This window comes from Apis laboriosa, unplaced genomic scaffold (genome assembly GCF_014066325.1).
Source record: "Apis laboriosa isolate Shangri-la unplaced genomic scaffold, ASM1406632v1 scaffold34_cov151, whole genome shotgun sequence".
Taxonomy (NCBI): domain Eukaryota; kingdom Metazoa; phylum Arthropoda; class Insecta; order Hymenoptera; family Apidae; genus Apis; species Apis laboriosa.
Window position 1 is genome coordinate 2,994,237 of NW_025222928.1, and position 13,898 is coordinate 3,008,134.

At 25.7% G+C, this 13,898-nt stretch overlaps 1 protein-coding gene across 4 annotated transcripts; it reads right to left on the minus strand.

Annotated features, from left to right (window-relative positions):
• Positions 1–230: 230 nt before the first annotated feature.
• LOC122714946 (ral GTPase-activating protein subunit alpha-1) lies at positions 231–13,620 on the minus strand. 4 transcript variants are annotated; one of them, XM_043936753.1, is made up of 28 exons: positions 13,265–13,620; positions 11,833–11,943; positions 11,217–11,388; positions 10,753–11,113; positions 10,392–10,669; positions 10,035–10,329; positions 9,571–9,941; positions 9,243–9,465; positions 8,950–9,157; positions 8,722–8,853; positions 8,127–8,342; positions 7,358–7,548; positions 7,175–7,273; positions 6,793–7,077; positions 6,593–6,718; positions 6,355–6,522; positions 6,038–6,094; positions 5,473–5,583; positions 5,248–5,406; positions 4,923–5,099; positions 4,488–4,851; positions 4,271–4,419; positions 3,985–4,160; positions 3,461–3,920; positions 3,108–3,394; positions 2,879–3,015; positions 2,507–2,632; positions 231–1,266 (listed from the first exon to the last, which is right to left on the minus strand). In XM_043936753.1, exons 1-28 carry the CDS (start codon positions 13,368–13,370, stop codon positions 1,106–1,108), a joined length of 5,706 nt encoding a protein of 1,901 aa, XP_043792688.1. In that variant the 5' UTR covers positions 13,371–13,620; the 3' UTR covers positions 231–1,105. The 4 variants fall into 4 exon arrangements, with proteins under 4 accessions (XP_043792688.1, XP_043792687.1, XP_043792689.1 ...); XM_043936752.1 differs by having other exon boundaries at positions 8,127–8,360; positions 13,265–13,619; XM_043936755.1 differs by having other exon boundaries at positions 1,133–1,266; positions 2,454–2,632; positions 8,127–8,360; positions 13,265–13,619.
• Between the last annotated feature and the right edge of the window lie 278 nt (positions 13,621–13,898).

Genomic DNA, 13,898 nt, shown 5'->3' on the forward strand with positions numbered 1-13,898 from the left:
AAAACTGTTCCCTAATTGATTTCTTCTATTAATTAATCTTCTATTTTAATTTTTTTTTTATACAATATACACGAACTAAAATAATTGTCTTGTATTTTTATTTTATTTCAAGAAGAATTATTAAATTATATATTATATAAAATGTATATGGAATGTTTCAATTATCCATATTGATATAATCAAAATTTAACTGAAATTACAGAGAAAATATATAGAAAAAATCATTTGTATGGAATGTAATACATTAATAGATTTTTTTTAAAAGATTGCAGTTAATTATCATCACTAAAATTCAAGAGATGTCAATTCAAAATTTTATCAACATTCAGATGAAATAACTTATTGAGTATCTAAGAGATGTGATATTCGTATTATGTAATTCATAAAACTTTGTTATTAAAAAATAACATTTGATTCTTATTCAACATTCATATAGACGTATTTTACGATAATATGGTAATCATGTTCATTTTTTTCATTTTACTACATTACAAGAAATAAAATAACTTTTTATATCAAGGCATATATATATAAAACATCGAGGATCGTGTTACATCGAGGACATTCGTTATCTTCGATATAAATTAAGATAGAAGCTTTAATCAATATTAATTATATAAGCTTACTTATTCAAGAGTAAACTAATCTTACGAAAGTACTGTACAATGAAAATAGTTGTCATGTGACACTAATTAAAATATATAACAAATATTTTGCTATTGTATTACCTACAATCCATTAAATCTTTTCATATATTTATGTTCCAATAAATTAATATTCCCGTTGCAACAAATAAACAACGATCTGTACATTTAATATAAAAATTAAACCTAAGGACGGAAAACAGAAAACGCTAAGACTAATCGGATGTTCGACGCCCATTGAATTCTTTTGTCATTTTAAAATAGTGAAATATTTAAATCTGCCATTATTTTCCTTATGCATATGCTATTTTTCAATGCATAAAAACGGTGGTTTAGCATTTTTTGTTATTGTAACATATTATAGCATTCTAAAGAATTCTTAAATTACAATAACTAGGATATGCCCAAACAACCACTTGTGCAAAAAATGTTCTTTTTTTATGATACTGATACAAAACTCCTTATTTATATCTTGGACTATCGGGAGGCGTGGGTTGAGTATTCGCTCTCTGTTTCGGTCCAGTTTTAAATGACATCTTTTTCACAGGTCTGGGAGATATTCCATGAAATGCTGTACTATCAGGGGTATCATTACTAAACCATACTCTGCTTCCATCAGAAACTGGAAATAAAATCAATAAACTTGTTGTAATTGAAGTTAAATATTTATAGTTAGAAATCATATAGAAGATAATTATATTGTATTATAATTATAAGTTTGTTATATAAATATATTATCATATTGGAATAAAAAATTAACGTGCAACTTGCTAAAAAAATAATATATAATTATAAATAATATATAATTTAAAAAATTAGTCTATGCTACTTTCTTTGCATATAAATAAAATTTTGTAATTGAAGAAGCTAGAAAAATTTTAGAAAAGTATTGGATTGTTTGCATTAATTTTTATATAAAATTGAAATAAAATAAATTAACATTTAATTTTTATGATATGATAGAAATTTGAATTTATAAATGTATAAGAAATTTTATATTTATAAATGAGCACACTTATTTATAATTATAAGTAGCAAAAACTATTTGCAATGCACAATGCCATACACATATTATATTAAAAAATTAATTAATTCGTAGATATTTTTTTCATTTTTATAAATTCATTTATTAATTTTCAAAATATTAATATACAAAAATTTAAAGAAAAATTCTTTTATAATAAACTTTTAAGAATATATGCATGCATTGTACAATTCAATCTATAAAGCATCATTAAAATAACACATATAATATGAATATAATAAAGTATATTTTGATCTATGTCTAATATGTATTTAAAAAGGAAATTTTACCTCTGAATAAATTGTGTAAGACTGTTAAACAAAAATAGTATTAAAAAACATATGGATATTAAATAAAGAATAATTGGAATATATTTATCCTCAGTTAATTTTTTTAAAAGAAAATTATTTTAATTTTTCATTTGTTTTTCATAACAATTTTTCATTTGTTATTTTTCTTAAAAAGAAATATGTATATGTATATATTATATATACACTGTAATATTAATAAGATATAAATCAACATTTTAATAAATTACAAAATGTATAATATCATTATGGAATATAAAAATATAAAGTTATTGTTATTTTATTAAGTAAGATATATTGGAGTTCATTGAATGAAACTTAAAAATTGTGTATAAGTTTGTATGGTTGTTAACATATTATAACATAAAATTACTACAAGGTAACTATAAAAGAAAAAAAATAAACAGAATATACTTTATAGAAACGACAAATATTGGAGAAATAGCAAAGAAAAAAATAAATAAATTATAATACTACCTTGTTGGGTGGTGTTACAAGGTGGGTGGGGGTTAGTGGACTGAATTAGTCACCTCTATTCGCGCGATTATCACTGCTTGCTGCTGAAGAACTTCGCAGGCCAGATCGACCCTGATGTGAATCTATAAGCGCTGCTGCGAGATTTGACGATGCTGTGGATTGCACGCTTGTTGTAGATCCTGACAGTGTGATATTGATAATAATAATAATAACTGGTATCTAAATTCATGCAAAAACTATTAAAAAGAATAAAATTTTTAATTATAACTTATTTATAGCTTCTATAGAACAAAAAAACTTTAACATTTCATAAAAATAAAAATTATTAATGGAATTTAATTACAACCATTTTTTCTAATTAAAAATTTTTTATATATATATAAATGTATATTTTTAAAAAAAATTTTTAAAACATAAAGACTAACCAGATATAGAAGAAGCTCCACTGAATGGACTTGGTGGCTGTACTGGAGAATATACATTAGCTGTAAATTCTTCAAATGTAGTAGCTTCTTTGTGATTCCGCATAACAGTATCAATAGATCTCGCTCTTTCTTCATAGCTGAAATATTTTTTATTGATAAATATACATTATAAATATATATATATATATATATATTAATATTATAATAGCAAAATAAAAATAGCACTTACTAATGTTGATATAATGTAAGTGTAGATCGTTTTGCTCTACTTGCTGCTAATGCTGTTGTTCTTACTAATCCAGGTAAAACTTTATCTTCAACAATACATTCATCAAAGAGAGGTCCAAAGAATGGAATTTCTGGTTTTCGAGAAATTTGAATTCTATATAATTTATTGTGTAATGGATAAATTACTATTAAAACATCACAAAATTCAGTTGGTATAATATCTCGACGATAATCTCTCCAATGTTCAGACCAAACTATATGAATTTCATCATTACCAAGATGTCGTGTCTAAAAGAATTTTATTTGAAATATCTTATATAATATACTTTTTTCATAAATTTTTATAAGACTGACCTTTTGTAATAAACTCTCGGGACTATCCGAAGGCATTCTTGTTGCTACATGAAAAAGAATTTCTGTAAAAGATGTTGCAAAATATGGTGCTGTAACCCCGGATGCTTTTCCAGGTACAAGACCTCCAAGAAAACCTGTATGTGATTCAAGTTCAACTTCCCAAGCCAATCTTGCAATAAAGTTTTCATATTCTTTACTAGCAGTGATATTACTTAATATAGAATTTTTATCTTCTTGTCCCTGACTAACATAAATCACTGCTATTTTATGTGTTTCTCTAGATCGTTGACTATCAAGATTTCGTAATTCTCGTAAAAGTTTTTCATTTTTGGATAATAAATGCAATTTTCTACGTTGTTCCCATCCAGATAAACCCAAGTGTGAAAACAAAAGACGGCAGTGATGAAATGGCGCTGGAGGAGGACGACACGGTGGTGGACTTATTGCTGATGCACACATACTAAAAAAACCATCATTATATGAATAAATTTAAATATTATAAATATTATTTAATGCCAATATACCTGATGTGTTGACTCCAATTATTGATATGCTCTTGTTCAGCATTTCTTTGGCTGAGAATTGTGGCAATGGTTTCACTTTCGAGATAATGACCTTGCGGAGGATTAGCAGGTGCATTTAAAGCTATTTCTGGATTAGTTAATACTTCTGGACTTGTATATCCTATATATTGTAAGAGCTAAAAAAAAAAAAAAACAAAATTAATGCAGAAATATTAATAATAAATATTAATATTTTTAAAAAAATATTAAAATTAATAAATATTAATAATTAAAGCATTAAAATTACATCATCTAAATTATCCATATCACTTGCAGCATTTGCAAACGTAGGCAATATATGAGGTTCACGATGTCTTATTGTATGCCGAGGTGTACAAATTTGAGATGTTATAACACTGCTTAAATCTTCTCCAGGTATTTTTGTTTTCCATTCAACTAAAAATATTAATTACTATAATTGAACATACTGAATACATAATACAATTTTTATATATTTTTATTACCATGTTTCGTAAATACTACTGGCACATCATTGTCGATAAATGGTTGACTATATAAAATAGAACTATCCCAAGATGCTTTTCCTGCAAGATCTCGCAATAATACCCTTACTAATGATGGTGCAGTTGTCAATCCTGCAGTAACACCTCCTCCAGGTGCATCTAATGCTGCTAATTCAACAAGTGACATTATTACAGAATTTGATAACATTAACAATTGTATATTTGGTGCATGAAAAATTGCAGAAGATAGTTCATCTCCATCGATTCCTGGTACATCATCTAATTCGACAACTAATGAAGATAATCTTGCAGCTCCAATGCCCATTGGAAAATGTCCCAAATGATTTATTAAATGCATCATTACCTAAAAAAAAATTTAATTCATATTTATATTTATAAATAATTAATATAAAAAAAATATCAATTAAATCCTACCATCTTTGCTGCTAATTGAACAGACTGAATATTGCCTCGTCGAGGTGATTTTGCACAAACTTCATCAGTTAAATTGTCCAAAGTAATATCAAGATCAAAATCATCATTTTCATCTTCATTTTTATTTGTTTGTGGTGCATCTTTATCGATTTTATCTTGTACTATGTTATCCAAAACCTGTGATATTTTTGATATTTGTTTGATATACAATATGATTATACAAATATTTAAATTTAATAATTTGATAATCTAAATTAAATATTAATTATTTAAGTACAAAAATTTTATATATTAAATTTATACAAATCCTTATTATGTTACTAACTGTAAATAAGGTCATTAAGAGAGGTTTTTCTTGAAATACACGTAATAAAACAGATGGACCAAGATGCATAGCCCATTCGCCTAAACAAAACAACATTGATACCGTCAAAGGACCGCGTCTTTCTCGAGTACTCATATATCCAAGTGTTTCTGATAAAATCTAAAATATATTAATAAAATAGATATATATATCAATCGAATTTTAAAATGATTTCTTCAAACTTACTTGAATTATTTTACATGGCACATTTGGATACAATTCTAATAAGATGTCTGCTTTATCACATAACAACAGAAGAGAGTCACATGCCACTTGAGCAACAGTAGCATGACTAGCCTATAAAATAAGAAAAAAAATTTTGTTAACTAAAATATTGTTTATATTGAACTTTTTAATTTTTTATGATTTCATTCTAATTAGTATTATGCAGGAAATAGTTAATGAGTAACACGTATAATAGAGTGATTCTCATTCTCTGATATTAAAATCTTTTTCCTCCAAGTTGATTCAATCTATTAAAAAATTTATTTTGAAAAATTTTAGATACATATTTCTTGATGAACTGAAGCATTTAAAGAAAAATAAAAAGTTATGTATATCTATAAATCACTGTAATGTATAAGATAATAAATTAAACAAAATATTACTAGACATTTTTACACATAAAACTTAGCAGTACACCATGCAACGTTGATGACACTCCTAACAGACATGAAGACATCAGATGACAGATAAATACTGTAACAACACATAATAAGAAATTGACACAAGTTAATTGTAGAAAAACTACCTGATCCATTAGTGGATAATAGAAACCAGTTCTGCGACGCTTTGCTCCTTGTATCCGCTGTCAATCAGACTTAGTGGAAGGATGCTAAATTTCTCACTACCATTATTACATATATACTATTTTTAACAATATATTATAAATAATAGTGTTCACTATTTAACTAAAAACTATAACCCAAATAAAAAATATATTAATAACTATAAAATAATTATGTATACTTTATAACATGCAATCTATTTTATATTAAAGAAAATTGACACAAAAATTATTCTTCAAATTATTCTAAAATTTATCTCTAATGAATTCGATAGACTTACTTTAAGTGCCAAAAGAAGAACAGTAACAGCTTCTGGAATTCTTGAATGCTGATTTTTATAACACAATTCTCTATATATAAACATAGCAATACTTGAAAGAGCTATGCATCTTGCAATACCAGTTGGTTCTCGTCTACAACTTTTTAAAAGGATCGTGATTATATGCTCCTAAAATAAAATTTGTATCAAATATTTTTAATAATCTAATGTCAAATTAATAATTATTGCGTTTTAATACTTTTGCATCTGGACATGTCATAGTCACAATATCGGCTGCAGTAGGCTGCAATACAGGTAATTTAATTGTAGTAGCTGGTAATGACAGTAATGATCCGATTATTGATACAGCTTCAGTTCTTGGTGCCTATAATTTACAATTTAATTTATAATTAAAAATTCTATAATATTTACTAACTTATTATGAAATTTATATAATACCTCAATGTCTTGAGTACTCAGTATTACATTAGCAGCATGAATATAATCCAAAATTAAAAGACTAGATCCAGGAAGATTCAAACTGAATAATCTAGGACCAGTATATTTGACCAGTACATGTAATACTTTATTATCATTACTAACAATGCCACTATGGACTGCACGATAAAAAAGAGTTAAGTGCTGTTTTGGTAAATTAATATCTTGTGGTTGAACTGTTAAAAGACAAATCAAACGATAGGCTGCCAATTTACCAACTTCATATTGACTAGGAAGCTGTATCGCCTAAAAATTCAATTACATAATATTTTAATAGTATTATTTTAATACTAATGTAAAATAAAGCAAAAATATATTATTAATTTATAAAATTAATATCAACCTTGAAACACCATGGAGCAATAACTGTCAATGGAGGTATAAGTTCTGGAGCTGGTGGAGTTGCCTGATTATCTCCAGATACACCTTGATTCAAGCGAATCTAAAAATTATATAAAAATATTAATGATGATATAAAATATTAAAACATATGGATATAAATATTTTAAAGTATATGATACTATGCTTTTATAAGTGTCTGCGTAAGTTGAACAAGGTAATCCATAACTTGTCCATGAAGGATAGGATCTTGAATATTATTTACATCTCCCAATGCTGATAACATACGACGCCATAATACGACCGCGACATCAGGTAACCATCCGCGAACACCACCTCCAGCCATAACAGATCTCCTTTCTGATGCATCATTTGTATCTATAAATTAACAAAAAGAAAAAGAAAAGAATATAATAATAAAAATTATATATAAGATAAGGATAAAAACAATTAATAAAAGTAAATTATTTCTAAAAAACTTTTTGATCAAAGTTATTTACAACTTATTAGTAATCAATATAGTTATATATAATAATTAGATATAGATATATTATATAATATAGATATATTATAGATATATATACAGATATATTATAAAACCAATGAAAATCTGCAAATAATACAAAAATACTTTAAATTTAAATTATGTGTTATAAATAGGAAATATTTATCACATAAATAATTCATTAATAAAAAAATATAAGTAAAATATATTGAGTACAATAATGCATTATTACAATTATAATTTTTATAATTGTCATTATTAAATAAAATATTTTACTGTTAATATTATGTATATTTATGATTTTTTGCAAAAATAAAAAAAAACATAAAAAAGATATTTTATAAAATTATAAAATATACACATTATAAAAATATTCATATTGTTATGCAATTAAAAATTATATTTTCATATCTTGATATAAATGTCAAAGAGCAGCAAATGATATACTTACCGATACTACTACCGTCAATATTTTCTATCTGTATTGGACTATCTTTGTTGCTATCAACTCCACTGCTCGGTGTTGGAGAAGGACAACGTGGTGATGGTGGTTCGCTATCGACTATAACAATGCTATCCAAAGATTTAGCACGTCTGTTTGGTAACATTTTCCGACCAGTTGCTGACGAAGTAGCACCATTTGACAGTAGTCGGGCCATATCTTGCTCTATTGATAGGGGGAGTACTGTAGAAATTTGTTTATACTTAATATACAAATAAATCACAACCACTGATAGAAACGTTTGTATTGAATAAATTTGAATAATGTTTTACTGTCTAAAATCAAGAGAAAATATGAATAAAAAAGATATCGCGAATATCGAGAATAAAAAAATAAAAAGAGATATATGAAATGAAATGTCTGGCAGATGCTAGACTAGTTATTTTTAAATCAATGTCAGTGTCAAAGCAAAAAAAAAGAGAGTCAGTTATAAATAAATTATACGCATTATTAGCAACATAGATGGCACTACTAAATAATAGAGATTATTAAACTATAAATTATACAAATAAAAAACTTAGCGTTTGATCTTCAGTAGGCTTACCAGGAATACCACTATGTACAGTATGTGTACGATTCCTATGAAGTTTCGTACGTGCTTTTCCATTGTATATTGTATTATCGCTTGCACTACGAGGAAGAGGTCGTATTTTTCTTAAATCTCGCATCGGATGATCTGTTATCAATAAATATTTCAATTTTTTAAAAATAATAACTAATAATAATAAATAATCAAAGACTTAAAGAAGAAAATCATCTTAATATTTCTTACCCGAAACATTTTCTTTAGATACGGTATTATTATCTTGATCGACACTTCCTTTACGTGGTGGTTGAACACTTCCAGTAGAAGGAGCTCGACTTCCTACACCACGACGCTTTTTAGTTTTTTGTTCGCTCAATCTATCTAATGGTAAATCGTTTAAATCTAAGTTATACACGTGCCTAGCAAGTACTCTTGTCAAAGTATCTAAGGTTTTCTAAAAATAATACAAATATAAATAATATTAAATCTTAAATAATATGAATATTAAATTTTTTATGATAAATTTTAATTATACTTACGGCCCATTCTCGAATTAATTCTTCCCATTGTGTTAAAGACGTTAATACTTCCAAAAACTGATCCCATAATTGTGTGGAAATAACAACATTTAAATTGGCCTTAATCCACGTAACAATTAAAGTTTGAAATATAGCAGGAGCAAGTTTTCCACCTATGCTTTCTTGAGTTTTACGTCGAGAAGATTTCTCGTTTAAAACAAGAGATGTTATTTGTAATAATACTCTAAAAAATATTCAAAATTAAATAAAATTATAATAAATTTACATAAAGATATTGTGCTTTTATTTGTTATTTAAAAAATAAAAACAAAATTTTAATGATATGTACCTAAGTAACTGTTCCCAAGTAGCTGGTTCTAATCGAGAATTCATTACGACATATCGATATACGTTTAGCACTCTTTTGCAACTATCTGTTTGTTCTTCAAGTAATGTAAGAGATGCATTTGGTCTAGAATTTTCTAAGAAAAAAACATTAGAAGCTTGTGTAATAAATACTTGTAAAACATTTTGCAGTCCCGCTCTTATAAATAAATTTTCTCTGTGTATAGCACCAAGATAAGAATCATTTCTTAATCTTGTTTGACGATAGCTTTCAGAAGGACTTTTATCGATATCGTTTATATCTTTTTTTGAATTTTCTTCTAAATCTCTTTCTTTGTGACTATCCAATGGTTCTAACATGAATGGTGGTAATTCCTAAAATAAAACATATAAATAAATAAATATAATTATATATTATATTTTATAATGTTAATTATATATTATAATGTTAAAGAATTAAAATCTTACATTCATTTGAATCCAATCTTTATAAACAGCTATAGCCTTTCTTATAGCACCAGCATGATTAAAGTCCAGCAAAAAGGCTTGCCTATATAATTCGTGTACAAAATTCACATTATCTCTATTTCCATACAGAACTTCTCTAACAAGAGTAAATGCTGAAATAGTACTATCCTCTTGATTTTGATTTTCTTGGTGAGATACATTTGATTCAGGTGATAATAAAGATGATTCAGCAACATTTTGAGTAACTGAAACTCGACGAAGTTCTGGCTCTGTATTTTCTTCATTTGGTGTTGTGCTAAAATAAAAATATTTGTATCAATTATGTTTATAAATTATTAATATATATTGATAAAATACCTATGTGAAAGGTGTGCGACACGAGCATCTTTCCTAGCGATATGAGTGAAACTAGCGATCCATTTAATCAAAGAAACTTTACATAATATATAATTATCCTGATTCTGATTCGTTGGTTTACGCATTGTAGGCAACTCTAAATTCGGTTTGTACAATGAGAAATTATCATCAAACTCAGGACAAATATAACGAAGGTATGTAGCTTTAAAACGTTCTAATAAAAATTGAAAAGTCTTGTGCTGTCGTGAAGATTTATCTCTCCATTCTATCTTTACAACCTGCACATTAAATAGAAATTTTCTCATTCTTTTGCTAACAATATTATATTGCATTCATTGTTATACAAAATATATAGATATACCTGAGTAACCATAAATTCAAGTAATGCTTCTAAAAATCGAACAGTCTCATTATCAAGAGGCTTCTCTCCACTTTGTGGAGGTAAAATAGGTCCACTGTCAACTGGAGTGACAGGACATTGGTTTGAACCATTGTCATGAAAAGTACTTTGTGATAATTGTGTATCATAAAATTCTTTCTTGTCTTTATCATCACAACCAATAAGATTTTTTGCAAGTTTATCTTTTTTTCCATCTATTTTACGTTCAGATTTATAAGGAGATGGTTGCTGGGGTGGAAATCCTGGTATCAAGCTTGCAAACATTTGATGAATATGATCAGGAGCATTTTCTCCAAGAGCTTGGTACCACAAAATAAAATATCTAAAATTATAAAATTATAAATTTTAAGATATATTATATAAATTTTAAGATACATTATATAAAAGCACATTCTTTATATAATAATATTACTACAAACATATACCTTATAGCTTCTCTTCGAAGTTTCCAACTATTACCAGGATGTAAAAGTTTTTGCAAAATTCTTGCTAAACTATGACATTGCCATCTTCTATTAAGAAGTTCAGGAAGAAGTGTTAAAACTTTTTCTAAGAGTTGCAATACCTGTTCCAATTCCTCTCTATGTGCTTTATGAACTATAAAAGAAATAATATATAATCAAATATGTGCATAATATTTAGTTTCATAATTTCTTTTGAATAAATGAAAAGGAATAGACAAAAAGCATCAGTTTCATATAATTTTTGTGTATATACACATGTAATAATATGAAATATTATATATATATATGTAATATTTAAATTAATACACTTAATCTGTAACATGCAAGGAACATATATTCAGTCATTACTATTACTATTACTCACCAATATGGAAGGAAAGTTCTGACAGCAAAATAAAGAAAACAAGCAAATAGTAATATTACATATTTTATAAATATTATATATAATTAAATATTAATATTAAACATAATTATAATTTTATAAATAAAAATATTATTATTATTGTATATAAAATGCATTTATATATATTATTAAAACTTAAGATATATATATATATATAATAGCAAATATTTTTACCTCGTTGCCGTAAATTTGTTTCAGCTGATACAAAACAATCATACAAAATAAAATAGACATGACTGAAGTTGCCTTCAAAAAACCCCTTTGCTTCATCAGTGTCCACATTTTCTATAAAATAATATCACAATTTTTTAATTGATTAAATAAAAATGTTATTTAATATATAAAAATATATAAAAAATTTTTCTAAAATTATAATATAATTATAATATAATTACAATATCTAAAATAACAATATTTTTTAATTAATATTCATTATTATTTTAAAACAATAACATAATTACATTTTAATTAAAATATAATTATTATATCTAAAAAATCTTAATTATTTTTTCATAAATTTAATTTATAGAAACTATGAAACTCTTATTACATCATCACCAGTTTTACATAGTTGTACCTACATAACAGTTTTTTTATATTCTGATATAACTATTTATTATCATTTGTGTAAATATATATATATAAATATAAATAAATATAAAATAGCATTCACTTCATTTTATAAAAAATAATAACATGCATGTTTATATGAAAATAAAAATAACTTTTTATATTTTTTTTAAATTATAATAAGTATTTATTTTTAATATAATACAAATATAAAAAATTTAATTATATTTAAGAAATTAAGAGTTTTATAAAAAATAAAATAATATATATCACATATAAAATTTTTTTTTAACTATGAATTATATATTCTCAATAATATTCTAACTCATAAACAAGATTTTTTATTGGTTTATGATGATTTTACATTTAAGCAGTATTATCTATGTATAATAATAATGTAACATTAGCTGAAATTGGAGGCCACAGTTGGTTAATGTGGTCATGCGGTTTGGTGATTAGATATTACTACTTAACATTACACTATCATATTATAATTGCATACAAGTAAATTATTTTCTTTTTAAAATAAATCATATAATGATATTCAATGATATTTAATAATTTCTTACATAATTATTTTTTTAAAAACATTATACATATTTTTTCTAGCATTTTTTTTCTCAATTCAAAATGAACATATTTATTTGCAAAATTATTTATTTAATTTTCATTTTTATTAAATTTTATTAAAATTTAAAAAATGTGAAGTGTTTTTTAAAAAATGTTAAAATATTTACATTTTTAACACTAATTATAACAGTAATTGGTAACAGAAGCTGAACAAATACAATAAGAATAATAAAAAATCAGGCTGTATTTTCGATGAAAAATTCCAGAAGATCTACGACAGTATAAAACTGTCTCGGTGCTGATGTGTAGGCGGCAAATACTAACAAAATTGCCGCCCCTCTCCTTTAACTATCGTCGTATTCATTAATTGGCACTGTGAAACTCCTCGTTCGTGATTAATTTTCACGGCAAATTAACATTAATTGATTCATAGAGTGGCGAAAATTAAGAAGAAATATAGTCTTACCTAATACGATTTTAAGATGTTTGAATCGGGTTGCACTATCCTTTTTAACATCCTGAATCTTCAATGTTGACTTTTTGACGTCTACATGAAGTTTTTTGCTGAACATGGTTCAATGCGAGCCGCCGGCGGCCGCGACGACAAAAATTATCATCGAGGGTGTACAAAGTAGTGCTCATGGATACAAACCGACTAATACCGCACTGTCACCATGTCAGGAACTCAAAAAAGACAGCCCCTTTTATCACAGTTTGGCGTCAAATTTCGCGAGCGCACACACCTCCGATCAGATGTACGTGGCAGCCATCTTGACATCCTCGGCGCGCACTGCTCATAACCTGTCGGGGCAATGACATCATCGCTTATACAGTTAATTTATTTTTCTTTCTTTCTTAATTTTCGATTCATATGAAAATATATATGTGCAATCTATTATATTTTATTGAAATATTCTATTATTTCTTTCATCGAATAAAATTTATAATAATAAATTGTTTAAGAACACACTTTTCTTGTAAAGTATCAAAACTAAATTTTTTTAAAAACTGCCGCTCTCAATCTGTTTTACCATTATATGATAATGTTATTTATAATCATTGTTCATATTTATGAAATTTATACATATTAATAAATCTAC